General features: G+C 41.7%; 1 protein-coding gene across 17 annotated transcripts in view; it reads left to right on the top strand.

Moving 5' to 3' along the window:
- LOC127440730 (gastrula zinc finger protein XlCGF57.1-like) overlaps positions 1–17267 on the top strand; it is a 518561-nt gene that overhangs the window by 277241 nt on the left and 224053 nt on the right. For 4 of the 17 annotated variants that reach the window (XM_051697525.1, XM_051697521.1, XM_051697516.1 and 1 more), the window contains one exon: positions 9900–12557. The exons of the other annotated variants lie outside the window; for them this stretch is intronic. In XM_051697525.1, the coding sequence (XP_051553485.1) occupies positions 9900–11077 (1178 nt within the window). In that variant the 3' untranslated portion in view covers positions 11078–12557. Of the gene's footprint in view, positions 1–9899; positions 12558–17267 lie in introns of those variants that run through there. 17 annotated transcript variants of the gene reach the window in all.

Below are 17267 nucleotides of genomic sequence, written 5' to 3'. Positions count from 1 at the left end.
GGATGATATCTGCTGGGGCTTGACATTCTTGGAGCTGGACGATATGAAAGCGTGAAATCAAAACGAGTGAAAAAGAGCACCCAGCGGGCCTGCCTGGAGTTAAGGCGTTTAGCGCTACGGATGAACTCTAGGTTCTTGTGATCAGTCCAGACCACGAAAGGTATCCCCAAACCCTCTAACCAGTGATGCCACTCACCCAAGGCCAACCGGACAGCCAGTAATTCCCGGTTACCGACGTCATAATTCCGTTTGGCTGGAGTTAACCTGTGTGAAAAGAACGCACAGGGGTTCATCCTTCCATCCGAGGGAGAGCGCTGAGAGAGAACTGCTCCAACACTGACCTCTGACGCATCCACCTCCACCATGAACTTTAAAGCAGTGAGGCGAAATTAAAATGGGTGCGATGGAAAACCGCTCTGAGTTTAGCAAAGGTGAAGGTGAGAACCGTCAGAGGAGCGGCAAGTTGGCTATAGTTCCTTATAAATCTTCGAAAAAAGTTAGTGAACCCCAGAAACCTCTGCAAAGCTTTGCGAGAATCTGGGGTTGGCCACTCGGCGACGGCTTTAACCTTAGCTGGGTCCATGCACACTCCCTCAGATGAAAATATTAACCCCAGAAACAGAACTGACTGCACATGAAACGCGTACTTCTCCGCCTTGACAAACAGCCAATTTTTTTGCAGTCACTGAAGAACCTGCCTGATGTGCCACACATGGTCTTGCATATTCTGGGAGAAGATCAGAATGTTGTTGAGATAAATGAAAACAAAACGGTCGACAATGTCTCGAAGCACGTCATTCACGAGCCCCTGGAAGACGGCAGGGACGTTGACCAATCCGAATGGCATGACCAAGTATTCAAAGTGCCCCCATGGGTGTTAAAAACCGTCTTCCAATCATCCCCCTTCCTAATACAAACCAGGTATCTGTTCCGTAAATCCAACTTCGTAAAGATGGATGCCACCTGCAAGAGTTTGAAGGTGGAAGACATCAGCGGCAGAGGGTAACGGTTCTTTACCGTGATGTCATTCAGCCCGCGATAATCTATGCAGGGTCTAAGCATGCCGTCCTTCTTCTTCATGAAGAAGAACTCCACTCCTGCGGGCGAAGAGGAAGAGCGGATGAGACCGGCTGCTAAAGAATCATTAATATACCTATTCATGGCCTCCCTCTCAGGGCCCGAGATCGAATACAACCATCCTTGAGGCGGAGAGGTGCCAGGATGTAAATCAGTAGCGCAGTCGTTCGGGTGAAGAGGAGGAAGGGTCGAGGCTGAATACTGCCCTCAAGTCGTGATACTCCTGCGGAACACCAGAAACATCTGCCGGCTCATCCTGCAACTAGAAACAAGACTGGATGGGAGACAGCTAAGTTAAGACAGTTAAGACAATGTGAAGAACAGAAAGAGCTCCAAGAGTCTATGTGAGGGTTATGTGTTACTAACCACGGGTGCCCCAGCACAACTGGGGTAGTAGGAGACTGGATGAATAGGAAGGACAGCTGCTTAGAATGATTCCCGGAGACCATGGTGACAAGTGATTACTGATAAGGGTGTACTACTGAGAGTGTGGGCTGTGATGGGTTCCTTCAGTCGGCATATGGGAAGCCCCCACCTTAAAGCCAATCAGAGTCGAGAAAGTTCCCCTCTGCGCCGGAATCCGCAAAAATCAGCGGGCCAGGCAGATGGGTGGTGGCGCCAGTGATGTTCTCAGCGCTGAGCCAGGCACTGATCAACACAAATGTCCAGGTCCACCAAGTCTTTGAATCGTGGGGGTAAGTCCAAGAAATAGATCTCATCCTGGATAGAGTCAGATAATCCCTGCATGAAGCAGTCCCACATAGCGTGGTCGTTCCAGTCACTGGAGGCAGCCAGAGTGCGAAATTCGATCACAAAATCCATAACTGATTTGTTCCCCTGGGAAAATCCAGATAGAATTCTAGCGGGGTGTTTTAATGGACAGGTAGCAGAATGATGGCCAGTGTGGCCACAAACGAAACATAGCCCTTTGAGGAGCAATCGCTGCTTCTCCCTACCTGAGACCGGGAGTCTGCACACCTGCGTAGGTTCTGGGTTGGAGCGAAGGTCAGGAGATGTGGGCGTAGGGGCAGGCAGATAACGAAAATCAGTGGGCCAAGCAGATGGGTGGTGGTGCCAGTGATGTTCTCGGCGCTGAGCCAGGCACTGATCAACATAAATGTCCAGATCCACCAAGTCTTTGAATCGTGGGGGTAAGTCCAAGAAATAGATCTCATCCTTGATAGAGTCAGATAATCCCTGCATGAAGCAGTCCCACATAGTGTGGTCGTTCCAGTCACTGGAGGCAGCCAGAGTGCGAAATTCGATCACAAAATCCACAACTGATTTGTTCCCCTGGGAAAGTCCAGATAGAATTCTAGCGGGGTGTTTTAATGGACAGGTAGCAGAGCGATGGCCAGTGTGGCCACAAACGAAACATAGCCCTTTGAGGAGCAATCGCTGCTTCTCCCTACCTGAGACCGGGAGTCTGCACACCTGCGTAGGTTCTGGGTTGGAGCGAAGGTCAGGAGATGTGGGCGTAGGGGCAGGCAGATAACGAAAATCAGTGGGCCAAGCAGATGGGTGGTGGCGCCAGTGATGTTCTCGGCGCTGAGCCAGGCACTGATCAACATAAATGTCCAGGTCCACCAAGTCTTTGAATCGTGGGGGTAAGTCCAAGAAATAGATCTCATCCTGGATAGAGTCAGATAATCCCTGCAAGAAGCAGTCCCACATAGCGTGGCCGTTCCAGTCACTGGATGCAGCCAGAGTGCAAAATTCGACCACAAAATCCACAACTGATTTGTTCCCTTGGGAAAGTCCAGATAGAATTCTCCCTGCCTCCCGACCTTGGGCAGTGTGGTCAAAAACCCGGCGAAGCTCCGAAGAGAAAGCCTCGTAGGATGCACAGCATGCATGATGGTTGTCCCAAACAGCCGTTCCCCACTCTCCAGCCTTATCGGAGAGAAGTGTGATTATGCAGGCAACCTTCGTGGTGTCAGAAGTGAAGGTAGAGGGCTGCATTGAGAAAAACAGAGCATTGAGAGAGAAACGCCCTGACAGATCCCTCTCCTGAGTATGGAGCTGGGGGAAGAATTTGCACATCTGACCTGCTCACAGAGGGGAGAAGGTAAATCCTGCACCTGAGCGGGATCAGGAGGGAGGCGGAGTTGCTGGACCAGCGCCATAAGCTCAGCAAGCTGTGATGCCATCATCTCCATGGCACGGTTCGACGCAGATATCTGGTCCTGGTGTCGGCCAAGTAGAGCCCCTTGCTGTGCCAGAGTGGAACGAATAGTGCTCTCCTCCGCTGGGTCCATAACTGGGTGGTTTATTTTGACATGGCGCTGGAAAAACAGGACCCAAGAGCAGAGGAGATAAATTCCAGTCTTATGTTTAACACAAAGTGTGCTCAGCGCCAGCTCGGTTGTGCTCAAAATAATAAAGCCAGGAGGGCGAGGAGAGTGTGTTCGTCAGTAGGTGTTGTAGTGGAAGTATGGAAAGATCCGCTGAAGATAGGTGAGATGCGAAGCAACGCCCAAGACTCAAGCTCCCTGACACATGGGGAGATTTTCCAAGGAATCCTCATCAGGAGCGACCTACAGAGCAATGGCGATCTGTGGGGTAAACACCACTTCGAGAACAGCGCAACCAACTCCACACTAAACAGTATGGCACTGACAAAGTTAGCCATTAAGTCAGTAACTAGATACAAACAGATAAATGTGTAATAAAATACAATTTCACATTGTATGCTGATGTAAACTCTTTAATATCTTTTTGTCTGGCAGTGTTTACACACTATAACTAGTCAAACCCAAGGGGTATACAGTGTTTATGATTGGCTCCCTTATTTTGACAAATCCCTTAATTTTATCATGTAACCCATAAGTCAGTTTTTTTTTAAAGGCAGAATTCTTATTAATTTGCCCCTCTGTTTGTACAGAGCATATGCACATATGTGCCTAAATTCGTATTACAGTTTTGGTACTGTGGGGGGCACCCACACAGACCCCCCCCCCTCCACTGGATTATAAATGGATTAAGATTTGATGCCACCAGCTTTCTAAGAGTGGGGCCAAGCTTCATTCCCAAGTAGGTTACTTCCTTCATGGGCCAGATAAACAGAATGTTTTTGGTTGTATTGCATATACCAAAGCTCCTGTGGGCATGGCCTCTGTCTTAGATAAATTTACCTTAAAGCCAGAAATTTGTCAGATTTTTTTCTAAACACTTGAGTACAGGTAAAATAGAGGTTTTGATGTCAGTTAAATACAGTATAATAACATTGCCTGTATATAGTGATATTTTGAGTTCCCTGTTATTTGCTTTAAAACCTTTAATGTCCAAGTCGGTTTTTATGATCTCGGCCAGTGGCTCAATGGCCAACACAAACAAAAGTGGGCTTAAAGGACAAGCCTGCCATGCGCCTCGTTCCAATAAAAAGGGTGCCGAACAATAAGAGTTTGTAATAACAGCAGCTCTGGGAGAAGAGTACAGCACTTTTATCCACTTAATAAAATCTCCACCCAACTTACATTTCTCTAAAATGTAAAAAAGGTAGGACCACTCAACTTGATCAGAGGCCCTCTGCGAATTCAATGAAACCACCAATCCCTTCATTTTCTTCTCTCCAGCTACCTGTAAATGTTTTGGAACCTTCTAATATTATTGAAATGAAAGGGCCCAACTCTAAAACCTGTTAGATCAGGTTTCACCAGATTTGGGATAAGGGGCTCAAGCCTTCGCATCAGTACCATAGCTAGGATCTTTGCATCCATATTTATAAGTGAAACTGGCCTATAAGATGCCAGATCTTCAGGGTCTTTGTTATTTTTTAGAATAAGAGATATATTGGCTAGAGACATTGTTTCCAGTTGATGTGCAGTCTCAAAGCTATAACTGTATACTTGTGCTAAGTGAGTAGTGAGTTTAGTCCTGAATGTTTTAAACCCAAGATTTTCAACCTGGGGTGCTAGAGCATGTCAGGGGAGGCGCAGAGAATGATGATACAGTAAATTCACCAAGTAAAATCAAAAGATAAATAAACACAGTGAAAATCTGTTATGAAGAAAAATTAATAGCTTTACAGACTTTGACAGGGTGAGCAAGAGACACACAGTGGGTGTGGCGTCAAGCCTCGGATAGGCATTTATTGGAAACAATAATAAACTTAAAAATGTCCAAAAAGGGGTAATGAAGTGTCCAAGGGGGAATAGTGTTCATAATAAAGGGGGAATCTGGCATCCTCGTGGTGAACGGGGCTCCATGAAAGGGGCGGGGTAGTGTTCATAGGAAAGCCTAGGCACGGGCTGGGTCAGTCGGCCGCTGACGCACCCCTCCAAAGTCCACGGCGTGTGGGGCAGCGGCATCACTGGCGGCAAGCAAGCAGCAAGCATGAGAGGAAGGCGGCCCGGCATCTAGCCCGTCAGCGGCAACGTGAGCAGTTCACCCCCGGCAACTCATTACGGCATCCGGGGGTCCGAAGAACGGGTCCGGCAGCGCGTCCACTCATCCAATCCCTCCCAGCTCTGGTCCTGGGCATGCGGGGATGCCAGTGTGCACACATGGAGATTTGAAGCTGGCTCCCCGAGAAGAGGTGCGCACTATTTTAAAGACAGCGGTGATGAAGCATTATCCCCATCAGGTGTGCTTCATTCACCACTGACCAAACAAGGCTTATTAATTATGCACCTCTTCTCACTCTCCCGCCCAACTCCCGTCGTGAGCCTGGCTGAAGGGCGGCCCTAAGAGGCGGGGTGACGATGACGAGCCAGAATGATGGATCATTCCGCCACAAGACCCTATTCCAGTTTAAGAGACCGTAGCTCTTTGCGTTATAATACTTTTAAATGTCGAGCGCGCATCCATGTACAGGTTATGCGAGCATGAATCTCTCCACTTGCACAAGGATTTCCTTCGCTCTCCCTCAAAACTGGATGCCCACTCTTAACCATAAGCTGCTCTATGAAATCTCCCTGCTCTCACTCAGAGTGCGCGTGTCCAAGCTCAAGTGTCTTGTTCACTCGCAAATCTATTATAAAGCCATATAGCTCTGCCTCTTGTTCATTCATACAAAATTGGAGTAAAAAGTAAAATCCTTCAGCATCCTCCACACATCTATAAGTCTAATATCTTCTATTAGTTTAATCTGGGGTATTTTGCACTCAACTGATTTTCTTTATGTGCTTGTAGTAGATCTGTCATGCATCCATACAGCAGTTAACATCCCCTCCCAGCACTGTCATTGGGCAGATAAATCCTCCAGTTCTGCTGTAATCTTGTTCCAGAATTTAGGAAGTGGTGAGTTAGGTGCATTTACACTACCGGTCAAAAGTTTTGAAACACTTGACTGAAATGTTTCTCATGATCTTAAAAATGTTTTGATCTGAAGGTGTATGCTTAAATGTTTTAAATTAGTTTTGTAGACAAAAATATAATTGTACCACCATATTAATTTATTTAATTATAAAACTAAAATTAATTTTAAAAAAAAGTTTTTGAAATTGATGACTTGGACCAAATAATAAAGAAAAGCAGCCAGTAAGTGCCCAACATAGATGGAACTCCTTCAGTACTGTTTAAAAAGCATCCCAGGGTGATACCTCAAGAAGTTAGTTGAGAAAATGTCAAGAGTACATGTCTGCAAATTCTAGTCAAAGGGTGACTACTTTGAAGATGCTAAAATATAACACAGTTTTGATTTATTTTGGATTTTGTGTAGTCACAACATAATTCCCATAGTTCAATTTATGTTATTCCATAGTTTTGATGACTTTAGTATTATTCTAAAATGTGAAGAAAAAAGTGTTATGTGAATGAGTGTTTCAAAACTTTTGACCGGTAGTGTATATTAATAATTGTAACCTCCTCTCCATAAAGTGTGCCATGAATAAGACCATATCTCCCCTCTGGGTCCTTCACACATGAACTAAGGGAGAGAGTAACTAATTTATGTATTAAAATGTCCACCCCTCTTTTATTTGAATAGAATGATGTATAATAGGCCTGCCCTACCCAGTCTCTTTTTAACTTCATGTGCTCTTTGTGTCTACAAATTAGTTTTCTGTAGGAGAGCTATTTGTATTCGCTCTTTATTAAAGAAGTTCAAAAAATTATTTTGTTTATTTGGATGATATATCCCCTTCACATTCAATGTACAGATCTTAATGTTATTCAAGCCCACCATTTAAAACTATATGTATAGTCATAGTTGATACCGTCTCTTCTGCTCCACTCGGTGCACATTTATTTGTCATCCCATTTATCAGTACTCGATTACCAACGTGCCATAATGAACCTAATTTAATCTATAAAACAACACACTTAAACACGTTAGTGAAAACGTCTGAGTGGACTCTATTCCCCCACTTACCATTAGGTATAAAATTTGTAGGATTGAACCAAACTCCCCAACCATAGTACTCGTGCATATGTTTCTGAGAAAACATCTTTTCTGAACATCTGTTCCCATATTTCCTTATTTTTCTCCTACCAATACAACACAATAACCTGCTATAATCAATTGCATATGTCCACCAGTACCTTCATTTCAATGAATCAGTACAGTCTTTTCTTATGCTCTCAGCAAACCTGCATGCTTCTGACGCCATCTTTTTTCCAATTAACACTTTTTATTGATTCACGCACTTGAAACAGAAAAGCAAAACATACATTCATGGAATCAACTATAACCCCCATTATTCCCTTCCCCCCTCCCAATCCCACCCTGACCCTCAACAAATATCACTGTGGTCACAACTTGAGTTACACACAAAAACAAAAAAGAAAAAAAGAATATATATATATATATATATATATATATATATATATATATATATATATATATATATATATATATATACATATATTTATATAAAGACACCTGCACCTTGTCATTGTGTGTGATACGTAGCAGTGCTGGGAAATGCATCCTGTAGTTGATTCCAAGTTATTGGAATTTCCTCTTCACCTTTTGGAACCTCAATCTTTGTTTTTCCACTGCCCGTAAAAGTCCTCAAACAGATGTATGCGAGCCCCATTAACAGTGATTTCTCCCATTTTGCGTACTCATTGCATAATTCGCTGTTTGTCTGCAAAGTTGTGTAGGCATATACTGTATACACCACCCTCGGTCTGGTCGTCTCTGTTCGGCATTGTGTTGGGCACCGGTGACACCTTTCGATCTTGATTCGGTCGTTCTTTGTGTTGAGCTACAACATGCGGGGTATCCCCTTTTCTCCCAATTTGGAATGCCCAATTCCCACTACTTAGTAGGTCCTCGTGGTGGCACGGTTACTCACCTCAATCTGGGTGGCAGAGGACAAGTCTCAGTTGCCTCTGCTTCTGAGACAGTCAATCCGTGCATCTTATCATGTGGCTCGCTGTGGAGACTCACAGCACGTGGAGGCTCATGCTACTCACTGCGATCCACACACAACTTACCACGCACCCCATTGAGAGCAGGAACCCCTAATCGTGACCACGAGGAGATTATCCCATGTGACTCTACCCTCCCTAATGACTGGGCCAATTTGGTTGCTTAGGAGACCTGGCTGGAGTCACTCAGCATGCCATGGATTCGAACTCCAGGGGTGGTAGTCAGCATCAGTACTCGCTGAGCTACCTAGGCCACCAGATTGATTATCTTAATGTTATTACATCTTGCTCTGTTTTCTTGGTCTTCCAATCTGTGCACCGTTTTTTTTTAAGTTAATTGGGATACTCTGTCTTCAGCGTCTTTCCACCTCCTTCACATTTTCACAAACCGAACTGATTGATTTGACTTTGGTCTAATTTTACTTCCAAAGATGCACTAATTTTGTTAATCACTCCTTGACTTATCCTGATTATCAGTGCATCCACGTCTTGAGTATCAGCCATTTTCTCCACTGTCATGCCTGGCATCGATGTGTTTTTCTGTGTTTTTGACTGTAGATTTCACCTATTCTCTGGGTTTTTCAGCCACAACTATCATTCCTCTTTTAGCCTCTGCTATTTTTTTTTTTTAAGTAAAATGTCCATCTCTATATGTTCAAAAAATATGAATTGTCTGGAGAGCTCCACTCAACTGCTCCTACTTTCTCCATTACGTGACCACACCCATCATACGTTTTTTTTTTTCATCTGTCAAAATGACGGACAGCATTTTGGAATTGTCAGTCAGTGTTTTAAAATTGAGTCATAAGAAGAAGAACCTTGAATAAAACCTTAATTGTACGATCATTAGATTTTGAGCTGAAAGGGCTGAACACCGTTAAACTGAAGCACGTAACTAGCAGGGCAGTCCCCTAACTCAAACGTATCCTTCATATGACATTCATCAGCTATTTCAACAACATATCATATTACAACTTACATCTGCACAGACATTGAAGCGAATGCACAACTGAATGTGTTGCGTCCATTTATGTGTGCAACATGCACTAAGTTGTGTGCTGGATGTCATTGTGATTAGGCCATTCACAAAATTCTGAAGTCTTTATGAAAAATGAATAGGTCTCTAAAAGCACAAATTCAGTAAGTAAGCATCTAATACTTCACTTTATTCATATGCTGCTATTTCAGGAAAAATATTTTCGCAAGGTTTTAAATTAGTTGATAGATTTACGTGCACATCTCCACTGAGGTTGTCATGGTGATCTGTGTGGTCTTAACACTAGGGTACAATTAATTTTCAATCAGAGGTGCAGGACAAACTTTGTTGCCTATTCCAGGATAATCAAGTGAACATAAGAATGACAGAGCTAACCATTTAGTATTAAAAAGATAACAGAAATTAAAACTTGATTTCTGTTTGTGATATTTGTTTGCAGTTTACTTTTATTTATTTTTTTATACAATTGTAACTATTGTATTGACTCATGACTGTGTGTTCTTTTTAGAGCTGATGAAAGTGAAAGAGGAAAGTGAGGAACTGAATGAAGAGGAGGAGAAACATCAGTGTCAGAAACCTGATAATTTCGTAACTGGAGAAAAATCTTTTAGTGGCCCACAGACTGAAAATAAACACTCACAAAAAATAACTCAAAAAAGAAAAGCCAAAAAATCTTACACATGCTCTCAGTGTGGAAAGAGTTTCACACATAAAGGAAATCTTAATAGCCACATGAGAATTCACACTGGAGAAAAGCCTTTCACATGCCATCAGTGTGGAAAGAGTTTCAAACGTAAAGAAATTCTTATCAAGCACATGAGAGTTCACACTGGAGAGAAGCCTTTCACCTGCTCTCATTGTATGAAGAGTTTCGCAGATCAAGGCCACCTTTTTATTCACATCAAAATTCACACTGGAGAGAAGCCTTACATCTGCTATCAGTGTGGAAAGAGTTTTGCACACAAAATTGATCTTAAGCGTCACATAAGAATTCACACTGGAGAAAAGCCTTTCAAATGTCATCAGTGTGGGAAGAGTTTCAGACAGGCACCTAGTCTCAAAAATCATTTGTCTTTTCACTCTGGAGAAAAGTCATATAGCTGTGTTCAGTGCAGCAAAACATTTCCTTCAGCATCATTCTTAAGAAAACACCGGGAAATTCATCCAATTGAGAAGCCTTACTTTTGTTCCCTTTGTGGAAAGAGTTTTTCACTGCTGCACAATTTAAAAGAGCACCAGAAAAAACACACTGGTGTGAGAGATCATGTGTGCTCTGAGTGTGGGATGGCCTTTCATAGAGCTTGTGACTTGGAACGTCACAAAAGAATTCACACTGGAGAAAAACCTTACAAGTGTTCTCATTGTGAAAAGAGTTTCGCTATTTCAGGAAACATGAAAAAACATGAGAGAGTACATACTGGAGAGAGGCCGTACCACTGCACTTCATGTGAGAAGAGTTTCATTAGGTCAGGAAACCTGAAATCACATGAGAGAGTGCATACTGGAGAGAGGCCGTACCACTGCACTTCATGTGGGAAGAGTTTCATTACGTCAAGTCACCTGAAAAAACATGAGCGAGTGCATACTGGAGAGAGGCCGTACCACTGCACTTCATGTGGGAAGAGTTTCACCCAATCAGGCTCTCTACTGACTCATAGAAAAAAGCATTGTCCAGGGTTGTCATAGTAAGCAATATCCATCTTTATATGCTATGTAAATGGTATGAAATAAAAAATCAACATCAGTTTTTCTCAGAAGAAAAATTACAATTAAGTGGGTGAATTGCTATTGCACTGTTATGCTGATTGAGCTGTCATTCTGTGTAAAGGCAGATTTATACTTCTGCAACCTACGACGTAGCCTGACGTGCACATCTCCAAATATTTAAGGAAGGATGTTTGTATTTTTCAATAAAATAAAAGGTCAAAGTATCAGTTTAGAAATCTAGTGTTGTCGATGCTATAAAATGCAAAACAATTTGTATGAATTAAAAAAAAAAAAAAAAAAATCTTCAAGATGTAAATGCGCATCAAATAGATGTCCGGGTGATGTATGTGTGCTATCACGGAATGACTGTGACTCTCAAAACGACATTATTAAAGGAATATTTCACCCAAAAATGAAAATTCTCTCATAATTTTCTCACCCTTGTGCCATCTCAAACTCATATGATTTAGATTATTTCACGTTCGATTATACTTCCTAGTGCTTGAGGCCAAAACTATAGCGCTTTCTGATATTGTTAACTTATTCACTCATTCACTATTTCCTGTATAATAGATGGCAATTGTGATAATCTCCCCAAAAGGGATCTTCCCCTTTAAAGTATGCCGGTATCACTACAATGCGTGACATCAAATATTACCTTAAGCTCCATGTGACGCTCCAGTGCTTAGTCCGGTCAAACTCACAGAATATATTCCATTATATGCGCCGCAAGCCTCTTCTTGTTTTAAACGGAGCGTTGTTCATGAAGCGGAGTGTCTAATGGCCATTCTTTTTTGGATTGATTCTCCCACTGATGGCATGGTTTCCCAAATGGGGTTAATGCTGTTATGCATCTGATATGACTTTTGACTGAGATAAACTGTGACGAAATGGGGATAGATGGAAAAGAGTAAGTACGATCTTTTTGTGTTCATTTTAGGGGAATTGTGAAGCAATTTCTTGATACTTACTGTACGCTATGTTGATTTGTTCTGTATTTAGGGGTGGGGATTGAAACAGACTCCAGCATATGATTAAAAAGGATTAAATGGGAGCTCACATAGTGGAAAAGTGTTATTCTGGACTGTGAATTACTCAATTAGTTTTTTTATTTGTTTTGTGATGATCTGAATCAGTTAAATAATGTTTCGACCTGAAACCCTTTGTAAATTATGTTTGTTGGGTGTTATGAATTTACAAAATGCATTGAATGAGTTTTGTTTTTTGATTATGATGTGCAAATTTATAATAAAAGAGATTTAAAAAAAAAACAGGATATTTAAGGGACCATATGAAAATATGACTATTCCCCAACAACTGGTTGTTCCCATATCCATTGGTAAATGGAAGTGCTTTTATTGACACTGGTTATTCATACACTCTGCTAAATGAAAAACTGTGGACAAGACACTAGTTCTTCATACACTCTGCTAAATGAAAACCTGTGGACAAAAATAAAAGGAACTAATAATAAACTGAAACAATGGACTGATGGAAATTTATAATTAGCTGATGGAGGTGCTAGACAGCCAATAGGTTGGATAGAGGTGGAAACTATTCTTCACAATAGGTGATTGTGTCATACCTGAAGTTTTGTCATCATAGACCCTTACTATCCCTGCTGTCTTGAATCGGATATATTGGTTCATGGATGATAAGTACGTTTTTCACGAAAATCTTCATGAGTGGACTATGAATTCCCAAGTCACATTATTTTCTGCTGTAGCTCCCTGACATTTGGAAATTGCTGGTTGTGAGCCATCTGTAAAGATATCAGACACTATCGTCCATTATGTTAACCTAGATGATCATTGTGTCTCTCCAACTAAACTGACCATTATGAAAGAACACATCAATGAGATGCTGGCGAATAAATTAATTGAACCATCCTCCTCAGCTTGGGCCACTCCTGTGTTTATGATACCTAAGAAAACAGGTGGACTCAGAATCTGTGTAGACTATAAGGAAACTAAATACAGTAACTCAAACAGGTGCTTAACCATTACCTACTATTCAGGAGATCCTGGAATCTGTAGGATGTTACGGGCAGAAGAAATAACAATTTCTACACAGAATGACTTAAATACAGAATTTACACTGACATTCTCCTGAGCAATAAAGATATTCTGACTGGTGCTGGCATCTGGCAAATCTTAACTTTGATTTGCCAGCAGTTACAGAAATACAGAAACCAGCCCATCTGGCACATCCAAACATGCTATGGTCAAAATCACTGAGATAAAGGTTTTTCCCCATTCTGATGGTTGATGTGAACATTAACTGAAGCTCCTGACCCATATCTGCATGATTTTATTCACTGAACTGCTGCCACACGACTGGCTAATTAGATAATCGCATGGATGATTGTTGGTGCCAGATGGGCTGGTTTGAGTATTTCTGTAACTGCTGATCTCCTGGGATTTTTACACACAACGGTCTCTAGAATTTACTCAGAATGGTGCCAAAAAAAAAAAAAAATATCCAGTGAGGGGCAATTCTGTGGACGGAAACGCCTTGTTGATGAGAGAGGTCAACAGAGAATGGCCAGACTGGTTCAAACTGACAAAGTCTACGGTAACTCAGATAACCGCTCTGTACAATTGTGGTGAGAAGAATATCATCTTAGAATGCTATTCTGAGATGTGGGTTGGCGCTGTTTTGGTGGCACGAGCTGGACCTACACCATATTAGGCAGGTGGTTTTAATATTATGGCTGAATGTAAGCAGATACATTGAGCCTGTTGTATTACATATTTAATGATGGAGAATTTTATTCAGATTTCTAATCTTATCATTGGTCAATTATGCTTCATGTAGTTGTGGTCGAATGTGGCCAAGATTCCTAAACTAATTTACATATAATTTCCTACATATTATTGTTGTAAATATACCCTGCCACAAAGTCACTAATTTCCTACATATTATTGGTGGAGAATGCGTGCAAAATTCCTAAACTAATTTCCATATAAATCCTACATATTATTGGTGTATAATTGTGGGCAAGTTTAAATCTACCCATTACATTTAGTGTTTCATTATGCAATGCTTACATATTATTGGTGATGAATGCTGGCAGTTGTAAATATACCCTGCTACAAAGTCGATAATTTCCTACAAATCTCTGGCTGGAGTGTTTTTTATTTTTTTATTTATTTTTTTACCTTGGACTTGAACTGTGGTTACTGGCAAGTGCTCATGGATGATGAAAGCAAAGACAAGAAAGCTTTTGTGTGTCCACTTGGGTTATTCCAGTTTAACGTTATGCCCTTTGGTATTAGAAAATGCCCCAGCAACCTTTCAAAGGTTGATGGAACGAGTCCTGGGAGAGCTTTGTGGCAACAGTTGTTTTGTATATTTGGATGACATCATTATTCTCCAACTGTTGAACAACACTTTCATTATGTTCAAGCTGTTCTGGACAAGCTTCGAGCAGCTAGTCTCACTGTTAACATTAAGAAGAGTCACTTCCGTACATCTTTGAAATTCCTTGGGCATATAGTCTCATCGGCAGGAGTGGAAGCTGACCTAGAGCAAATCAAGACAGTGCAGAAAGGTATTACACCCACGACTCTCAAAGACCTCCAAATATTTCTTGGAATGGTAGGGTGGTATCAGGCATTTGTGTACTTTTCTCATCTTACATGTTGAGCAAAATATGTCAAGAATCTTTTGAATCTTTTAAGAAACATCTTATGTCACCCCCAATCTTGGCACACCCTAAGATAAAACTTTCCTTTACTGTATACACTGACGCTAGTGATGTCAGTTTTGATGTAATGTTAATACGATAAGTGGGGCTTGGGAAGGAGGAAGTCCTGGATTTTGGCAGTAGTAGCTTAAACAAAGCTGAGAGAAATTACTCCACTAAAGAGGAGTGTTTGGCTGTTGATTGGGATCTTGAAAAGTGGAGGTATTTCTTTCACAGTGGCAACTGATCATTCCTCCCTTATGGGGGTTTTAAAAACCCAAAAGCCCAGCACACACCTGATTCGATAGGCCCTAAGACTTCAGGAATTTGATTTAAAAGTTGAATATTGAAAGGGAAAGTATAACACAGTCCCAGATACCCTATCCAAGCTCCTCTGGAGAAATCTGGGTCTCCATTTCCAATCTGTGCTACCTTGTTGTCAGCCAAGAATGAAGCAATTAGAGACTTGCAAATTTCAGGTGAGGAAATATGGAAAGTACAAGAAGAAGGTCCTGACATCCAGTCCATTTATATGACCATTATGGATACAGGACAATCTATCATTGTCAAATCAACCACCACGTTTACTATCTTGGAGGATAAGGGCTACAGAGTGATGCAACTACCACATAAAATTAAACGTAAAAAATACTGTAACAAATCCTTACCTGAGTTTCGATTTGCATTAAATTCAGCTGTCCATGAATCCAACGGTGTGACTCCAGCTGATTTGAATTTAAACAGACCCCTCAGAGGACCGCTTTATGTGATGTTACAACCCAGGGAATGTTCTCCAGATACTCCAGCCAATGTTCAGGTTGATAAATTGGAAAAAATACAGGATTTTTTCAATAAAAATCTCAACAAAGCTTAAATGCCATCAAAAATGGAATTATGATGACCACAGAAGAGAGAGTAAGTATGAAGAGCAGGACAGAGTATGGCTCTGAACTTACTCTTACTCCAAGGCAGAGAGATCATTTTCTGCCAAACTTGCTCCAAAATGGCAGGGTCCATATGGAATTGTACGACAGAAGGGCCTTCTTAATTATGAAACTGTGTTGGAAGATACTGGAAAAGATGTCAAGTTGTGCATGTTGTTGGGCCTCATGTATTCAGATAGAAGACAAAGGCAGGCCTAACACAGTCGTAAAAACATAACTTAAGCCCCCACCTTCTAAGTCGTAAATCTTACTGATAAAAATCGCGCCAAAATCAAACAAAGGGAGTCCAAAACAGACTACAAATCCATGAAGCCTTGCTCACTAAAGGATCGAGCACTCAACTCCTATTGGATGAGGCACACAACAGAACGTCCCTCAAACATGACATCATCAGGACTTCAAATAATTCTGAAATGCTTCCAAAGTTGCTTCCAGCGACTTAGTTCACCGAATACGGACGTAGCTTTTTGCTGCTCTCCGGTGCAGCCTCGTGGCATAAGGAAGTAATGTCCGACTTGAAACTGTAGCCATACAATCTCCATCTCGCTGGACGAGTTGAGATTACTCTGTGTTCAACCGAACACTCTAACGGATCCGAAGGAGACCGCCGAGCAATTCGCATCTTCATCCGTTGGCCTACAGAAGTGAAGAGATTAAAGATTTCTCTTCTATCTTCAATCAAGTCGACATTTCTGAGTTCTCCGCCAGCCCGCCGAGAATCAACAGCCGTACCGCCTGCCGACAGCGCGAGGAAACGACCTCTGGTCATCACACAAGGAACCGGGTCAAAGTTAAAGGACGGAGGAAAACACACTCTACCTGTGTCCTCATGCGATTCAAGTAAGAGGTTTACGTCTGGGCAGAGATAGAATATTATAGCGTGTTATTCTTGTGTTTCAAGGTTTTTGATTGTACAGTTTACGGACCGCCATGTCCGCTAATTATTAATACTCAGGGTATTAATTATCACGAATTTGTTTTGCTGTATTGTGGTCCAAACAAATTGGACTGTTGTGCATTTTCTCCATCGCGGGTGAGACAGCAACTGAGTTCATCCATTAAAGAGTCAAATAACAAGGGACTTTTACGAGCCCCGCTTGTAAAATCGCGTCTCTGAGTGATGAACACAGCTGCTTTATCTCCAGCTATCGCGAAATCAGCTTTCAAGCTGTCACTTAATCATCTCTCTCTCTTTCTCTCTCACTAACCACACTGACACACACACTGTCACACACACACACCTTGTGTTATAGAATTATTTTTATTTCCATATCTAATCATATCACTGTTTAGTTTGTAGTTGTAAGTCGGAAGTTCATTGACTGCATTGTATTAATTATTAATTGATATTACTGCATAAATAAACTTCGTTTATATTACAAAGAGACGTGTTTTAGTTTGTTTTGCATACACCTGTGTCATGCTGACGGGATGTCAGTGCTCGGATTCAAACCTTCATTCATTGTTTTTTTTCCCGAAAATTTATATTCTTCGGATGTCGATTTTCCTAAGAAAACAATCTAATATTGAGACTGTT

Source organism: Myxocyprinus asiaticus, chromosome 5, assembly GCF_019703515.2.
Source record: "Myxocyprinus asiaticus isolate MX2 ecotype Aquarium Trade chromosome 5, UBuf_Myxa_2, whole genome shotgun sequence".
Taxonomy (NCBI): Eukaryota; Metazoa; Chordata; class Actinopteri; order Cypriniformes; family Catostomidae; genus Myxocyprinus; species Myxocyprinus asiaticus.
The sequence above is the reverse complement of the archived record's forward strand: the minus strand, read 5'-3'. Positions and strand labels throughout refer to the sequence as shown.